This window comes from Aquarana catesbeiana, linkage group LG01 (assembly GCF_042186555.1).
Source record: "Aquarana catesbeiana isolate 2022-GZ linkage group LG01, ASM4218655v1, whole genome shotgun sequence".
Lineage (NCBI taxonomy): Eukaryota > Metazoa > Chordata > Amphibia > Anura > Ranidae > Aquarana > Aquarana catesbeiana.
In genome coordinates, this window is record NC_133324.1 from 881,916,502 (window position 1) to 881,935,728 (window position 19,227).

A 19,227-nucleotide genomic window follows, 5' to 3' on the forward strand; every position below is an offset into this window, starting at 1 on the left:
CAATCGCCAAGGAATGGTGTTCACCCAATGTGAGTAAGTGATCTCCTTACCAGATGCAAGGACCGCTGCAGCGGTCACACCAAACACAGGGATTAAAGTCTCCCAAAACTCATCGGTGTAAATCCCCAGCCTCTTGATCCTTAATGCTTTTGCTCTCCTAGACAGAAGTTGTCTGAGATTCCCAGGCCAAGAACCTCATCAGACAACTTCTGTCTAGGAGAGCAAAAGCATCCACACATATTCTTTTCATGTTTTGGAGTTTGTATTAGAACTTTTTTGATGCTAGCAGCTTTATTTGATGAAATTCAAATTCTCTTCGGTTTAAAACCAATATTTTTTGCTTTTCCTTTTTCTAGCGCTACCTTCACCTTTTGGTTTGTCTAGCTTCAGACAACCGTCAGTAGAATAGAAGTCCAGCTAGGCCAGCTGAGGCCTTGATAAACCACAGGCACATGGCAGAATTGCCTAGGGCGGGCGAACAGCCCCCCTAGGCTGTGATCTCCTCCTCAGAGAAAAAGACCGGGCTGCTCCAAGTCTCAGAGTATTAATGCTTTCTCTCAGCAACCCTCTGGGCAAACTCCCCAGAGATTGGCCAGGGATACATAAACATTAAACCACTGATTAGACTCTTCCAGTTCAATATCTCCCAAAGCCTTCAAGTAGAAAGGAGGAAGCAGTTAATCCTGCAGCCACTGAAACGCAAAACAGGGCAGAACAATCAAACACAGCTACACTGATTACAGTGTGCCAGAACTAAATGTGCCTAGCAATGAAATGCAGCTCCACTGAATACAGTGGGACCAGAACTAAATTTGCCTAACCTAGTACCTAACTAGGAGGATGTTACATATGTTCAAGTGTTTCCTACCACAGTGACCACGGAGGCAATGATGAGAAATTGCCCCAGTATGGACAGTGACAGCAATAAAATCAAACAGAAGTTCTGAAACGACTGCACTTTAATTAAAAAAAGGAAGTTGTAGTTGGGTTTTAACAACATGGATATGTAGATGTATCTCTAGTGCTAAAATGTTTTATACTGAGTACTGTTAGTTTGTCACCTTTTTGGAACCTCAAAGGCATGATTGCACTAACTGGAGCATAGGGGGGGAACGGGGGATTTACTAAGACTGGAGCATGAAAAATCTGCTGCAGCTCTGCATAGAAACCAATCAGCTTTCCAGGTTTTATTGTCAAAGCCTAATTAAACAATCTGAAGTTAGAAACTGATTGGCTATCATGCACAGCTACACCAGATTCTGAGTGTTCCAGTTTTAGTAAAGCTCCCCCATTGGAACAAGCTTGGAAACTTTGAGAACACGTCTCATCCACATGACTTCTTCAGGTTGTTTATGTTCACCTAGCTCTTTTTCACAAAATTACCACAAAAAAACTGATTAGAAACCCTTCTTCTTTATCATTAGACCAGCATTAGGTAATCTGTTTAGGGCGAGAATGAAAGGAAACCCTTTCTTGAGAGACATAATGGGATGACCATTGCTCTCCATCTTCTGAAAAGCTAGTTAACTTGCTGTTATCCCAACCTTCTGTAGTAAATACTTTCTGAGTAACTGACCAAGAGCAAGTGTGCACATCGGTAAAGTAAGACGTGCTTTATTTAAATACTTGTTCTGCATTACCAACTGAAGGGGTTAAAGTAAGCAGGTTAGCACAGCAGCCAGGCAACTATTTTCAGAGAAATTGCATCCTCCATGCTTTATTACAAGAGTTTTCCGTATATGTTAGGAGTTCTAGCTGTTACATTTTGAAAATATTCTGGCAAATTTTGGAAATGAAAAAACACATTTCCATATTCTGTTTACCGTTTCTTTTTATAACTCGTGATAGTTAATAGGGTATGACAGTAGAAAGCTGTTTAGACCCAACTTTAAAAAAATGCCAAGATGCATCTTTATATTTATGAAAATTAAATATATACTGATACCAAAACATGGAAGCTAACAAGTAACATGTAGCTCTTTAAGCTCAATTGAAGTCACAGAAATAGATAAGCAGTCAGATAGACTTTAGACTAAAATCCTTTTTTGTAGTATTCCCTCTACTTTCCTGTTATAGCAGCTGGTGCTGAGTGCGGGGACTAGAGTACTGGAGTGTGAGAGCAAAAAAGCTGCTTTCTGCTTGAGAGAAGGGGGTATTTCTAAGACATTTCTAAGCAAAAATCAGTCACAATCATAACATAGGGTACAGGACTATAAGGCAAAAAAAATATTTTATTTAGACTTTAAAGTAGAACTATAGGCAAAACTTTTCTTTTCATTTTGAACAGAGCAAGGGAGGGTTATAACCCCTTTCAGATTTTTTTTCACCATTTGTGTCCCATTGGGGAGATTTTGCTTCACTTCCTGTCCCATAGCGAAACAAGAAGTGAGAGGAAATCCCTGCAAATTAAGGGAATTCCTTGGGGACCCCCATTTCACCGGAACTAGTATCCCCTTTGGAAGATTTCCCCTCTGTTACTTTTCTGGGGACAACCCAAAATTTGGGGTTTTCTTTTACGTTCACTTTCAATGATAATGATAAACAGGAGAAAGGTGAATCTCTTTAACCACTTGCTATCCAGCCCAATTCTGACACTTCTCTCCTACATGTAAAAATCATAATTTTTTTGCTAGAAAATTACATAGAACCCCCAAACATTGTAAATTTTTTTTTTTAGCAGAGACCCTGGAGCAGTGGTTCTCAACTCCTGTCCTCAGGACCCACTAACAGGCCAGGTTTGCAAGATAACTGAAATACATCACAGGTGATATCATTTGCTGCTCAGTTATTGGAGTATTCTAGTCTGCATCTCTTCAAGGTAATACATAAAATCTGGCCTGTTAGTGGGTCCTGAAGACAGAAGTTGAGAACCACTGCTCAAGAGAATAAAATGGAAGTCATTGTAACTTTTTATCTCGTATCTCGCACGGTATTTGCGCAGCAATTTTTCAAAAGCTTTTTTTTGGAAAAAAAACTGTTTCATGCATTAAAAAAAAAAACTGTAAAGTTAGCCCATTTTTTTGTATAATGTGAAAGATGATGTTACACCGAGTAAATTGATACCTAACACGTCATGCTTCAAAATTGCACAGGCTTATGGAATGGCGCCAAATAGGGATGCACCAATACCATTTTTTTTACAATGAGTACCAATACTTTTTTTTTTAGTACACGCCGATACCAATTACCAATACCTACTGCAACTGTTTTGTTTTAACTTCAGCTGTCAGCAATGGTACAAAGCATTGAAAAGTTATTTACAAATTAAATAAATTGATTTTTTTTTAAATTTAGCGCTTTTTCAATGTGACATGTGTAAATATATGTTAATATATATGTGTAAAAATATTCACTAACAAAGCAAAAAAAAAAGTTTTAATTGTTTATCTTTTATAAAATAGACGTGAACAAAAGAAAAAAAGCAGGTAAATAATTAAATGGAGGAGAATAGGGAGTTAATTAAGGCTGATTAGAGTAAATTAACGGTTATTAAGGGGTTAAACAGAGGAACATTTGTTCATCCCTTTGATCTGCAGATGAAGAAACAGAAGTATACAAAAAGAAACAATGTTTCTTTTTATTTTAGTGTTTCAGGGCTGAGCAATGTTGTTAATAAACATTGCCGGCTGCTTTTTTTTGACTGCTCCAATTACACTGGGGGGACCCACTGACAGCTCAAAGAACCGAGCTTGAAAGTATAGCTTTCAGGTATCGGTGCATTTGCACGAGTACCAATACTTGTGCAAATACTCGGTATCGTCACTGATACCGATACTAGTATCGGTTCAACCCTAGAGCCAAACTTTGGTACTTGAAAATCCCCATAGGCGACGCTTTAAATTTTTTTACAAGTTATATGTTTTGTGTTACAGAGGAAGACTAGTGGTAGAATTATTGCTCTCGCCTAATATTCATGGCGATACCTCACATGTGTGATTTGAACACCGTTTTCATATGCGGGCACGACTTAGGTATGCGATCTCTTCTGCGAGCGAGCACGTGGGGACAGGGGCACTTTAAACTTTTTTTTTTATATATATAGTTATTTTACTTTCATTTTTCTAGTTTGATGCTTTCTTTTTACATTTTTGTGATCACTTTTATTCCTATTACAAGGAATGTAAACATTTCTTGTAATAGGAATATGGCATGACAGGTCCTTTTTACAGTGAGATCTGGGGGTCAATAATTTCCCAGATCTCACCTCTAGGCTGGGAAGCCTGAAATAAAAATAAAAAGAAGATCTCAGCTTCCCAGCCGAGGCGGCGGCATTTATTCAAATGCAGAGGCTGGGCGTGACATCATAACATCGTGCCCGGCCCCTGAACCATCATAGAGACTCCGGGGACCTTCTGGCCCATCAGAAATCTCTATCGTCAGCATCCGGCACCAGCTGATCCCTTTTCCGGCACGGTAGAAGGACCGGAGGGCGGCAAGAGGTGACGATCAAGTGGCTGAACAGCCGCTATGATCATTCTTATGGTGCAGGGCTCGAAAAGAAGATATCTGAATGAGGCCTGTATCTGCAGGCTTCATTCAGATATCAGCGCTCAAAGTCCGCAACGTCATATGATGTTGGGCTGGCGGCAAGCAGGTAATAAGGGCACAGACAGCAATAAAAACGGACAGGTGTTTTAATCCTCCATTCTATCCAAAACTACAAAAAAAGCTTTGCCTTTAGTTATACTTTAAGAGTTTTCTTCATTTAGTTAATTTATATAATATACTACACAAAGGTTGTCACCTGGTCTTTATCTTAGTGGCCTGGCTGGTAAAAATGGGAAGATTGCTGGAACTGGGGAAAGGTAGCATATGCTAGACCCAAGGCAGTTAGATTACAGTAGGACAGCGCATTATTCATTGTTTTATTGTCTTTATTATGTAAGCCTTCAGAAAAGAAAAAGATTATGACATTTAATCATAGGAAAAATACACAGAGTATATATAGATCATTTCAGGACTATGGCCACAAAAATGCAGATGACACAGTTGCCACTTGATTGCCAACATTGCCAGTGTTGGATTGCTTTGCTATAACTGAATTTTGAAAAACAATCATTTAGAGTTCTGCCTTTTAATGGTGTTACTCAATGTTCACACAACTTTCACTTAAGATTCACACATTTTTCTAATGAAATCCTATGGGGAAAATGTGTGAATCTTAGCCTAGCTATTCGATTTCCTTTGTCTTGGGTGAGGCCCACCTGTCTATAACATTCCAAGAAGGAGAAATCTTTCTAAAACAGGTTAAAAAATTGACTTTCACAGGAGCCCAACAGAGACACAAATATCCCTTTTTTTCAGAGAGGGGGGTTGTTTTTCTAAAACCGCATTGGAGTTGTATTCTCTGACCCGTTTAAATGCAATTCGCAGGCAGTGGAATTGATTTTTCGCTTTTGCTAGACAGCTTTCCTTTAACAAGAGAATGTTCGAATGATGCCATGCTGTGGGAAATATTTGTGAAAAAATTAACTGTGTTAATTGTTTTGCAGCTCCTCTCCAAGCCGTTCATCTCGAAGTAGTGCCGGTGGCCGGCAAAAACCAAGCAGTGAATTTGTCAGCTGTGATCCAGCCAAACAACGCCAACCTCTCTGTCTATTACTGGTGGATTGGAGATAACCTACAGGTAAAGCCTTCTATGTTACTTTGTTGACATAAATGAAAGCAGAACTGTATCCAGGCTATGGACATTCGCATTTTTACATATTCTTAACAAGCAGTAAGTAGAAACAAGCCCTCACTGACCTCTGTAGCTGTAAACACTTAGGAATAATTAATCCTCATGTTTTGTAGAGGCTTATTAGCTCTTCTTTTACCTTCTCTCTGTAGCTCAGCTCCCCCCACTCACTCCCGCAACCAGAAGTAAGCTGGCAGCCTGCCAGCCCTCTTGGACCACTTTTACATGGGTATTTTGTCGGTCTGTTTTGGATCCCTGATTGGATAGCTCAAGAACGGATTGCAGTGTATCCCTATGGACAGCTGGATGTGAGCGGATGTGGATCCGTGTACATCCACTTACATATGGACATATTCAGGTTCTTCCAACAGAATGCAATAAGTTTGGTTCCAAGTCTTCATTTGCAGACTGGATCAAATGCGGGTGGATATAGGCGGACACACATAGTGAATACATTGGTCTATTTTGCCTCCATCACAAGATGAAGGAGAAAATGGAATGTATGCGAATGTCATGTATGTCCATTCTGATCCGATTCAGAAGGGGATCAGTCCAAGATGAGATGGAATGAAAGGTGATTGGGCGTGGCCATCCAATAACGTCGCCCCGGAGAGCCCACCCTTGTGACGTCACGTGAACCCCGCTGACAGCTGATGACTCATCAGTTGTTAAGGATGCGGAGGCTGGCTTCCCGGCCCCCTGCTTTGCAACCAGCTATATACAGTGTTAAAATAAAAACTGCAAAATGCAAAACACATCAAAAATCGCATCACACACACTTGCATTTCAGGTGTGGTTCCATTGAAGTCTATTACCCGCAAATCGCATTGAAAAAGTCCCCAACCCTTTCCAAAAACACACCAGCCGCAAAACGCATAGATGTGAACTAGTACCATAGGAAACCATGTTAAATGGACTGTAGTGCGTTTCTGAAAACTGCAAAAAGCACTAAAAAACGCATAGGTGTGAACCTATGGTAAAATGTGATGCATCATTTTTTGGGTGTGTTTATGGTATTGGATTTTTTCATTGATCAAGAACCTGTTTTTAAGTTAAATTGAGACTTGGTAATTCTCTCTGCTGCCGCTCCTCCACTTCAGATCTGTTGCTTGGTTTACCTGCAGATCTCTACAGGGGTCTGCATACACTTAAAGTGCAATGTTGTGTTTTGACGCTTCATGTTACCTTGTTACCAACAGCAGGCTTCTTAGTAAAAGAGTCTGATAGCTGAACTGAGGATGAGGACTGTCCTTGTTTTCTGTAGTTGTTACCAACGTGTGCAAATCCTGTGCCAAGGGAATAAGCCTTGCACTGGCTAAAAATGGGCCTGTAGTGAAAACTGATTTTTATTTGAGGCATGCAGTTATATTAATTATCCATTTATAATAATTGCTGTGATGGTTGATGCAGAGGCTGGTGGGAAAGAATTTTATTGGCTTTTTTTTTAATGTCACCTCTCCTTTAACCCTTTACTAGCTACAGACTGTAGATTAATGTACTAAAGCATGGTGCCCAAAGCTGGGAAAAAATGAACTCTTTTGTGACCAGTGTCATTGATGCCTAGGTACCCAGGCCAAATAAATACATTTGGTAAGCGGCTTTGGTATACAAAAAAAAAAAATGAAATAAGGTTTAAATTAACTTGCTATTTTTAATAATAATGCAACTTTATCTGACAGTTACTGCAGATTAGCACTGCTACCATTGGAATTTTCAGCTTGCATTTGATCACTATGTCATGGCTGTTATAGTGGTCACTGTTCTGTCACGGTTTCATGATTAAGAACCACAAAAGTGTTGACAACCATTCACTACCATTACATTTTTTGCATAAACATGATCATAATCCATCTAGTCTTAGGCTACTTGGCTTGGAAGTTATGAGTGAGGATGCCGATACTGGCAGGTGCTTTTGGAGACTTTGTAGAAGAGAAGCCTTTTGGATACATCGTTTAGGAGCCTTATCGCCTAGGGGCCTGAATGTGGGGTTGCATTTTCAGACTCTTATGTGACCCCCTCCCCCGGTTCTCTTCCCGAGGACTTGAGCTGTCAATAACAGTCACGATTGAAAGCCAACAGCCACTGAAGTGTCGGCTGCTGGCTCTCAAAGCAGAGGACATTCATTTATGTATATCCAGCATGGGGCATCGTGATGGGGCACATTAAAAAACAGATTTTGAATGGGAATGGGTTATCAAGGGGTCAATCAATCAATGTGGACCCAATCATGTAATCACTAAAACACCAAGAAAATAGTGCGCACGAGGTTTGTTTATAAACAAATCTGCTACTTGCCGTTGTTAATGAGCTTTGTACAGAGAAAGTCTTAGTAAAACCCAAAGCTAAGTAACTGCAGCTGTCACAGTGCAATGCGTAAAAAAAGACTATTATTAAGCTAAAATGAAAAGCTTTACTGTATATGTCCTTAAAAGCAATGTAAAAAAAAATAAGTCAAATTTTTCAGACTATTATTTTAAGGTTAAAGAACAGATATTGATATTGCTTAATCATAGCTCCCAACTGATTTTGACGGACTGTCCCTGATTTGGAACAAAGTCCCTCTGTCCCTTTTTCCTCCTCATTTGTCTCTCATTTTGGTCTGATCTATATAGTTGTATATAAAATGCACATTTTAGCTTTCAAAAAGTGTTTCCCAGTGCTAAACCTTTCATCCAATTTCTAATTTCAAAATTTGCAAATTTCAAAAGCCAATATAAAAGGAATAGTAGTGGTAAAAAAAAAGAGCACTTGTGGGTTTAACTAATCCTCTTTTTATCGAATTCTTCTTTAATTCTTTAAGTCCTATGCCTACATACCTTTGCTTATAGGTGTCCCTCGTTCCCATCTCAAAAAGTTGGAAGGTATGCTTAATTTAGTTAAGATATGGTATCAGTGACCTGTGGTAGGAAAAGCAGTAATGAATGTTAAGGTAAACTCAGCCTTATATAGTCTATTGTCTTCAGTTTATTTGTGTGCAGAAGTTTGGCTCTAGGAATGCAATACTTTGTGACATCTTATGTTTTCTCGCTTTGTAACCTCACTATGTCGCCTTGAGGAAGAGATCTTGCATGGCCCCAAAACGTTGGCTTAACTGATTGTCCTAAGAAAAAGTGTATATGATTGCAGGAGAGTGCTAGTGATGTCTCGTTGTTTTATTGTTTTGCAGCCGTTTTTGACACTGGACAGTTACCTTGTGACCAGGTTTGCAGAGGCTGGAGAGTTCAGGGTGACGGTGCAGGTTCTCTACCTGAACTCCATGCTGCAAGACTCCAAAGTTGTTCGCGTGTTTGGTAAGACAGAAATTAATTTTATTACAGCTGCAATTACGTACAGAGATAAGAGAAATGTTACTAACATTTGTTGTAAATGAGCACAGTAACTTATGGTGTTTGATTTCATGGCAAGCAAAGCAGTCATGCACCTTCAGGTAGATGCTTTACCTGCATAACCACATTACAGGTAAAGCTGAGCTCCTGGGAAGCTTCTAAATAAACAGGTGAAGTACATATAAGGGAGATTTTTTTTTACTTGCTAAAGTATTATGCCCTGTACACACGGTCGGACATTGATCGGACATTCCGACAACAAAATCCATGGATTTTTTCCGACGGATGTTGGCTCAAACTTGTCTTGCATACACACGGTCACACAAAGTTGTTGGAAAATCCGATCGTTCTGAACGCGGTGACGTAAAACATGTACGTCGGGACTATAAATGGGGCAGTAGCCAATAGCTTTTGTCTCTTAATTTATTCTGAGCATGCGTGGCACTTTGTGCGTCGGATTTGTGTACACACGATTGGAATTTTGTTGTCGGAAAATTTTATAGCAAGCTCTCAAACTTTGTGTGTCGGAAATTCCGATGGAAAATGTGTGATGGAGCCCACACACAGTCGGAATTTCCGACAACAAGGTCCTATCACACATTTTCCGTCGGAAAATCCAACCGTGTGTACAGGGCATTAGTGTTTCTGTTTTTTTACACAACCCTACCACACAGAACAGCCAGGCAAAATTACACCACTTTATTACAGTAGAAGACTGTAGAAGGGATATAGCGTCCTTTCCCCACCTTGATCCTTAATCAGGCCAGAGATGATTCGATTTCCCCCCATCAACGGTTGATTGGGGAATCCCTTCCACAGTGCTATTGTGTTCTGCCGGCGGATGGGGGGTGGTGCGGGGAGCCTTATTGGCCAGCAGAACACAATGATTACTGCTAATCGTGTGTTGAAAAACTGACAGACTGGTTGTACCCAATTCGATAGATGAATAGACTTGGGTACAATCAGCCTGCCCATACATGGATTGAATCTCAGCTGGTCACTGCTGAAGTGGACGAAATTTAATTCATGCATGGGCAGGCTGATTGTACCCAAGTCTATCTATCTATCGGCTTGGGTATAATCAGCCCAGAGACATTAAAGTTGTGACATACACTACACACTACGTGGCTGTGAATGGTGCAACAGCCATATTGTAAGTATGTAACATACAGCAGGAAGCGGTTTATACCGACGGTCCCCAAACTGCAGCCCGGGGGCCGGATGTGGCCCTTTGCTTGCCTTTATCTGACCCTTGGGGCACTATTCCATCCACTGACACCAACAAGTTGGCAGAATACCTTCCATTGACACATAGGATAGGGCACTATTTCTCCCACAAACACCAATGATGGGGCAGAATTCCTTCCATTGGCACCAACGATGGGGCAATATTCTTCCAACTGACATCAACAATGGGGCGCTGTTCCTCCCACTGACACCAACGAATGGGCACGATTCCTATCATAGACACCAGTAATGGGGCAAAATTCCTTCCAGCTGACACCTACAATGGGGCACTATTCTTCTCACCAAAAGATAGGGCATCGGTTACATCAACTGGATGCCAGGACATTTTCTACTCCCACTGGCCTTAGTATGGCCCCCTAAAGTCTGAAGGAAAGTAAACTGGCCCTTTGTTTAGGAAGTTTGGGGACCCCTGGTTTATACCATACATCACTACATACATAGTATAGTGGTCAGGTGTATGTCATTTACACTGAACGGTACATAATACAGACGGTCTTATTCTGTTTGCCTTGTCATACAGTACATACCTGACCACTACCTCCCATTTACTGCACTATACATTATAAAATTCTGAACACTTCACTTTTTACAAGTGGCTGTATACTGTACTGTACATTCTCTATGCTGTACTTTACATTACTTCATCTTGTCTTTATGCTGTGGAGTACTGTGCAATCCTGAGTGCTGGACTGCCAGCATACAGAGTGGTCAACATTTTATAACATAGCCCTGCTTACAGAGTGCAGTGGTTAGGAGTTCCTAAACCTTTTTAAGCAAAGTAAAGTACTCAGGAGTACAGGCCATAAAAATGGCCAAGATATGCAGGGCATATGCCCCAGGTGCCCAGTTCTGGTGACACAAACTGCCCAGTCTGCTGAATGGACAGTAAAAAGACAAAAGCAGACTGAGAAAGTTGTGTCTCTGCTCACTCAGATCTGTTCTCTGTTAGCATGTTCCTCGTCAGTACATTGGTATGCAACACACCTGAAATGTTCCCACTCTTGCCCCGTCCTCCCCCTGTCTAAATGTTGAAGTATAGAGCATTTCAAGATGCTAATATCTAAAAATATATATCCCATTGTTTCCAGTGCCAAATGGAGTGGTGGGGAGAGAAGAAATTGTAAGTATGTGCTAGGGATGGCAGGTTTAAAGCAAACCTGTTGCCTTACTATGAATGGTCGGAGTACGAGTATACTTTGTGTGCCCTGATGTCAATTAGAAGATTTCTTACATGACAAGGCAACGTAACCAGAGACATGCACTTATGAGAAAAGACTAAGTGATCTTTGCAACAGATATGAAAAAAAAAATATATATATATATATATATACAGGGATATATATATATATATATATATATATATATATATATATATATATGTATACAGGGATATATATATATATATATATATATATAGTACAGGGATATCCTGGATGAAAACCTTCTCCAGAGTGCTCAGGACCTCAGATTGGGGCGAAGGTTTACCTTCCAACAAGACAATGACCCTAAGCACACAGCTAAAATAACGAAGGAGTGGTTTCACAACAATTCCATGACTGTTCTTGAATGGCCCAGCCAGAGCCCTGACTTAAATCCAATTGAGCATCTCTGGAGAGACCTAAAAATGGCTGTCCACCAACGTTTACCATCCAACCTGACAGAACTGGAGAGGATCTGCAAGGAGGAATGGCAGAGGATCCCCAAATCCAAGTGTGAAAAACTTGTTGCATCTTTCCCAAAAAGACTCATGGCTGTATTAGATCAAAAGGGTGCTTCTACTAAATACTGAGCAAAGGGTCTGAATACTTAGGACCATGTGATATTTCAGTTTTTCTTTTTTAATAAATCTGCAAAAATGTCAACAATTTTGTGTTTTTCTGTCAATATGGGGTGCTGTGTGTACATTAATGAGGAATAAAATGAACTTAAATGATTTTAGCAAATGGCTGCAATATAACCAATAGTGAAAAATGTAAGGGGGTCTGAATACTTTCCATCCCCACTGTATATATATATATATATATATATATATATACTGTATATATGGGAATATGGTATGAAGGTGGCGTTTTCCATTAAATAAAGTCCTGTTGTTTTATGATATTGTTGTTTAAAGTCAAGTCTGACAAAGAATGTATAGTGCTTGGCTGCTTAGTTGTACATCATGCTGTTTTTCAGATGAATTCCAAGTTCTTCCCCTCATGTTCAGCAAACATCTGGATATGTACAATCCCAACATCCCTGAGTGGAGAGAAGACATTGGACAAGTAGTAACTCGGCTCCTTGCAAAGGTATTCAAGGATAAGGATGAGAAAATCTGAATTCTGTTCCAGAATACTTTATACTTGCTTTCCAACGTCTAATGAGCTGACCAGTCTTGGCAGCATCTATCCATAAATCTGAACTTCAAGTTCAAAGACAGCAAAGTTATAATACGAGGTGACCTGTTTTAGTTTGTGTGTCTGGTCATTCTGGATCCATACAGTGAGAACTGCATAAGATAATAACGAAAAAAAAATAATTCAAATTGACACTGATTCAGAACATCTGTTTACTCACAAAAATACATCCCTTAATCCCGTCATGACCAGAGGTCTTTTAGGCCAGGCAAACCATAGAATTTCCATTAGAAAAAGCCTCAGCTACAGCGGTGTACTAGTCTTTTTACCATAACTACAGCTGTTAGCAACTGGCAACAAAGACTTGCATGCTCATGGGTGTCATGATACCAAAAGTGGGAATTTTTAGGTATCAATCACACACCAATATTGTATATAAAATTGAATATGTTTATTCATTTTCCGTAAAACAATGTGAAACTTAATATTAAGGCTGGTTCAAATGTGTTGATGACATAACATGCATTCGTTGCATCCCCTACTTCTGTTTTCCCTCCTCCATTTCTTATATCCTATATAGTTCTGTAACTCCTGTTTATCTATTCATAGACATGTGCACACTGAAATATTTCGTTTTCGTCTGAAAAATAAATTTATTTAGTTACTCCCGAAATTCGTTTTTATTTATTTTGTTTTGTTACAAAATTGCATTAGTCCGAAAATCTGAAATAATTAAGGTCGAATCTGTTATTGAAGACTTATGGTGTCTGTCGAATATTCTAAGAAGTTTCGACGGAGCAGCTAAACTGTACGATGCCGCAATCATACATTTCCAGTTGAATGTTCCGCCTACAAGCTATAGTAGAATTCTAATGTTGTATGACACTAGTAATAATTATATTTATTAATTATTATCACTAGTCAACCAACATTAGAATTCTTCTATAGCCTATGGGTGGAGCATTTGACCATAAATGTCCACTCGCGGTGGCTGCTTCAACTAATCTTCATGTCGAATCTTTTCTCTCTATGTCGAATAATCTTGGACTAATAGAGTTAGGTTAGGCACATTCGACCTTTTTTGCTACTGTCTCTATAATGTCGAATCTTTTCTCTCTATGTAGAATAATCTTGGACTAATAGAGCTAAGGTTAGGCACATTCGACCACAGGTTCGATGGACACAGATCGCTATTGTCAGCGTCATGTCGAATCGCCTATCTATATCGAATTGTTGTCGCAATGAAAACCAAAATAAAGCATTTGTTTTTGTCGGATCTTTCGGTTTTCAGATTCTGCACGTTCATTATCGTTTGTTAAAACGATAACGAACATACCCGAAATTCAGACGAAAACGAATGCACATGTCTAAGAAACATTCCATGAGAGTCTCCTGAGGAAGTGACATATGCAACCCATGAAACAAAAAGAAAGAACTTGCTATTTTTTCCTCCACTGTTGACATGACAAATGCGGGGATATTTGTGTAATATAATCACAAAAGGGGAAATGGCGCTGCTAGAAAATTGTGGAAGTATGCGTTGGTGTCGCCTAATCAAGACAAATAATAAATTGATATGTAACAATGGGAGATCTATATGAAAATAAACATTCATTTATTTATTTTTACACATATATTTGTGTTTTTTATTGGCTGTGTTTGCAATAAGTTTTTTGCCACACAGTTCTTTCCATTTATCGATTGAATTTTCACTCTTATTATTTATCTGTTTTATACACACACCTTCTTTTTTGATTTATTCGGTATCAGTGGGTCACTCTGCTATGTATATACATTTTTTATATAGCAATTAGGACATATTATCAATCATCAATTTTATGGTGGTTACTTACGTTTTTCAGGTGTGAATAAGGTTTTTTATTTCCTTTGGCTTTGCATTAGCTTTTGTATATGATTCATTACACTATACAGGGACTTATCTTCACATATATATTTTCCATTGTCCCTTATAGATCTCCCATTTTTACATATCAATTTATTATTTGTCTTGATTAGGCAACACTTATGCATACTTCCACAATTTTCTAGCAGCGCCATTTCCCCTTTTGTGATTATCTGCTCTTTGGGCACTACTTTGTGATGTCTTTGTTTGGGGAGGCTGCAGCTATATAGTTTTACCTAAGCACGGAATCCTTTGTTTAAATATTTGTGTAATACGCCCACTATCTAAGTTGAATGGAGGACGTAAAATAGAAGTAGAGGATGCAACAAATGTATGTTTTTTTTTTTTTATTTGTTGAACTAGATATATATAACTATGTTATGTGATCACCACATTTGTACCAGTTTTGAGTATCATATTGTTTTAAAGGAGAAGCCAGGACCAAAGCTTTTTTGGCAATACTTCTCTTGGGGATAACAAACGTGCATTTAGTTCTTCACTCCTGTGACCCGTATTCAGCTGACAGCGGGCTACAGATCACTGTTGTCTGATGTCATTCAGGTGGTCCAGGCTCTGGAGAGCTGCATCCAGCTAGATGAATATGAACGTTTGTTTTTTTCATATTTCGCACTTTGCTTTTAAGAAAAATTTATAAACTTATTCAATGTTATATAAAATATTGGTGTGCACTTGGTACCTAAAAAGCCCCACTTTTGGTATCATGACAATTAAAATTTTATAAAGGATGTTGGTACCTTCCTGATAAAGGTGATTCCCTCCTAATGGTTGTATAGTTTAACATACCGTGGGTATAAAAAAGAATCACCCACCATTAAAATAATAACATTATGTTGCTTTGCAGCCTGAAATGAAGACAGACAGTTTTTGTTTTATCCAACTGTATTTACTAGTGCAACATATAACATCCAAGTTAAAGATATAGCACCATGTCAGAAAAAAAAATTATAGTAAATAAAAAACAGAATCACTGAGTTGGATAAAGGATCACCCCTTTACGTTGTTACATAGTTACATAGTAGGTGAGGCTGAAAAAGACACAAGTCCATCAAGTCCAACCTATGTGTGTGATTATATGTCAGTATTTCATTGTATATCCCTGCATGTTGCGGTCGTGCAGGTGCTTAGTATCTAATAGTTTTTTGAAACTATCAATGCTCCCCGCTGAGACCACAGCCTGTTGAAGGAAATTCCACATCCTTGCCGCTCTTACAGTAAAGAACCCTCCACGAGTCTTGTTAAACTTCCTTCCTCGGAAAAGTTTTATCCCTATTGTGGGTCACCAGTACGGTATTTGTATATTGAAATCATATCCCCTCTCAAGCATCTCTTCTCCAGAGAGAATAAGTTTAGTGCTCGCAACCTTTCTTCATAACTAATGTCCTCCAGACCCTTTATTAACTTTGTTGCCCTTCTTTGAACTCGCTCCATTTCCAGTACATCCTTCCTGAGGACTGGTGCCCAGAACTGCACAGCATACTCCAGGTGCAGCCGGACCAGAGTCTTGTAGAATGGGAGAATTATCGCTTTATCCCTTATGTCAGTATTTTGTTGAACCACCTTTTCCTTTAATTACAGCCCTTAGTCTGTTGGGATTAGAGATGGGCCAAACACCCCCCTGTTCAGTTCGCAGCAGAACTCCCGAACAGGGGAAAAGTTCTAACCCGAATGGCGAACCTCATTGAAGTCTATGGGAGCCGAACAGGAAAAATCAAAAGTGCCTATTTTGAAGACTTATGTGCAAGCAATTGTGCATACAAAGGGTATGGGGGTCTGGGTACTGCCCTGGGGGACATGTATCAATCCAAAAAAAAATTGTAAAAACTATTGTTTTTTCAGGAGCAGGGATTTTAATGATGCTTAAAGCGCAACAATAAAAATGAAAAATTCCTTTAAATATAGTGCCTGGGGGTCCCTTTAGTCTGCCTGTAAAGTGGCGCATATAAAACATGCTGCAGCAAAAATGAGTTCTCTAAAGGAAAAAAACGAGTCAAATCCCATTTAAAATGACTCGCAGTTGCAATTGCCATTGCAATTGCGATTTTTTATTTAAAAACTAAAGAAGTAAAGTTGTAGGGTCCCCCCCCCCCCAGTCCATACCAGACCCGAATTTTAAGGGGGACCCCATGCCAAAAAATAAAAAAATTGCCTGGGGTACCCCCCAATATCCATACTAGGCCCTTATCCGGGCATGCAGCCTGGCAGGTCAGGAAAGGGGGCGAATGAGCGAGCGCCTCCCCCCCTGAACCATACCAGGCCACATGCCCTCGTCCCAAAGCACCTTGTCTCCATACTTCCTGGGCCCGCTCCTTAACCACTTGAGCCCCGGACCATTATGCTGCCTAAGGACCAGAGGTCTTTTTCCAATTTGGCACTGCGTCGCTTTAACTGCTAATTGCGCGGTTATGCAATGCTGTACCCAAACGAAATTTGCGTCCTTTTCTTCCCACAAATAGAGCTTTCTTTTGATGGTATTTGATCACTTCTGCAGTTTTTATTTTTTGCGCTATAAACGGAAAAAGACCGAAAATTTTGAAAAAAAATGATATTTTCTACTTTTTGTTATAAAAAAAATCCAATAAACTCAATTTTAGTCATACATTTAGGCCAAAATGTATTCGGCCACATGTCTTTGGTAAAAAAAATGTCAATAAGCGTATATTTATTGGTTTGCGCAAAAGTTATAGCGTCTACAAACTAGGGTACATTTTCTGGAATTTACACAGCTTTTAGTTTATGACTGCCTATGTCATTTCTTGAGGTGCTAAAATGGCAGGGCAGTACAAAACCCCCCCAAATGACCCCATTTTGGAAAGTAGACACCCCAAGGAAATTGCTGATAGGCATGTTGAACCCATTGAATATTTATTTTTTTTGTCCCAAGTGATTGAATAATGACAAAAAAAAAAAAAAAAAAAATATTTACAAAAAGTTGTCACTAAATGATATATTGCTCACACAGGCCATGGGCCTATGTGGAATTGCACCCCAAAATACATTCAGCTGCTTCTCCTGAGTATGGGGATACCACATGTGTGGGACTTTTTGGGAGCCTAGCCGCGTATGGGACCCCGAAAACCAATCACCGCCTTCAGGATTTCTAAGGGTGTAACTTTTTGATTTCACTCTTCACTGCCTATCACAGTTTCGGAGGCCATGGAATGCCCAGGTGGCACAACCCCCCCCCAAATGACCCCATTTTGGAAAGTAGACACCCCAAGCTATTTGCTGAGAGGCATATTGAGTCCATGGAATATTTTATATTTTGACACAAGTTGCGGGAAAGTGACACTTTTTTTTTTTTTTTTTTTTTTTTGTTGCACAAAGTTGTCACTAAATGATATATTGCTCACACAGGCCATGGGCCTATGTGGAATTGCACCCCAAAATACATTTAGCTGCTTCTCCTGAGTATGGGGATACCACATGTGTGGGACTTTTTGGGAGCCTAGCCGCGTACGGGGCCCCGAAAACCAATCACCGCCTTCAGCGTTTTTAAGGGCGTGAATTTTTGATTTTACTCTTCACTGCCTAACACCGTTTCGGAGGCCATGGAATGCCCAGGTGGCACAAACCCCCCCCAAATGACCCCATTTTGGAAAGTAGACACCCCAAGCTATTTGCTGAGAGGCATGGTGAGTATTTTGCAGCTCTCATTTGTTTTTGAAAATGAAGAAAGACAAGAAAAAACTTTTTTTTTTTTTCTTTTTTCAAATTTCAAAACTTTGTGACAAAAAGTGAGGTCTGCAAAATACTCACTATACCTCTCAGCAAATAGCTTGGGGTGTCTACTTTCCAAAATGGGGTCATTTGGGGGGGTTTTGTGCCACCTGGGCATTCCATGGCCTCCGAAACTGTGATAGGCAGTGAAGAGTGAAATCAAAAATTCACGCCCCTTAGAAAGCCTGAAGGCGGTGCTTGGTTTTCGGGGTCCCGTACACGGCTAGGCTCCCAAAAAGTCTCACACATGTGGTATCCCCGTACTCAGGAGAAGCAGCAGAATGTATTTTGGGGTGTAATTTCACATATTCCCATGGCATGTTTGAGCAATATATCATTTAGTGACAACTTTGTGCAAAAAAAAAAAAAAAAAAAAAAAAATTTGTCTCTTTCCCGCAACTTGTGTCGCAATATAAAATATTCCATGGACTCGACATGCCTCTCAGCAAATAGCTTGGGGTGTCTACTTTCCAAAATGGGGTCATTTGGGGGGGTTTTGAACTGTCCTGGCATTTTATGCACAACATTTAGAAGCTTATGTCACACATCACCCACTCTTCTAACCACTTGAAGTCAAAGCCCTTTCTGACACTTATTTTTTACATGAAAAAGTTTTTTTTTTTTTGCAAGAAAATTACTTTGAACCCCCAAACATTATATATTTTTTTAAAGCAAATGCCCTACAGATTAAAATGGTGGGTGTTTCATTTTTTTTTTTCACACAGTATTTGCGCAGCGATTTTTCAAACGCATTTTTTGGGGAAAAAACACACTTTTTTAAATTTTAATGCACTAAAACACACTATATTGCCCAAATGTTTGATGAAATAAAAAAGATGATCTTAGACCGAGTACATGGATACCAAACATGACATGCTTTACAATTGCGCACAAACGTGCAGTGGCAACAAAATAAATACATTTTTAAAAGCCTTTAAAAGCCTTTACAGGTTACCACTTTAGATCTACAGAGGAGGTCTACTGCAAAAATTACTG

General features: G+C 39.5%; 1 protein-coding gene across 2 annotated transcripts in view; it reads left to right on the plus strand.

The window, feature by feature from the left end:
- Positions 1 to 19,227, plus strand: part of SORCS2 (sortilin related VPS10 domain containing receptor 2) — a 1,340,427-nt gene that overhangs the window by 1,249,390 nt on the left and 71,810 nt on the right. For both annotated transcript variants that reach the window (XM_073610686.1, XM_073610693.1), the window contains exons 20-22: positions 5,493 to 5,626; positions 8,844 to 8,967; positions 12,430 to 12,542. In XM_073610686.1, the coding sequence (XP_073466787.1) occupies positions 5,493 to 5,626; positions 8,844 to 8,967; positions 12,430 to 12,542 (371 nt within the window). The remainder of the gene's footprint in view (positions 1 to 5,492; positions 5,627 to 8,843; positions 8,968 to 12,429; positions 12,543 to 19,227) is intronic.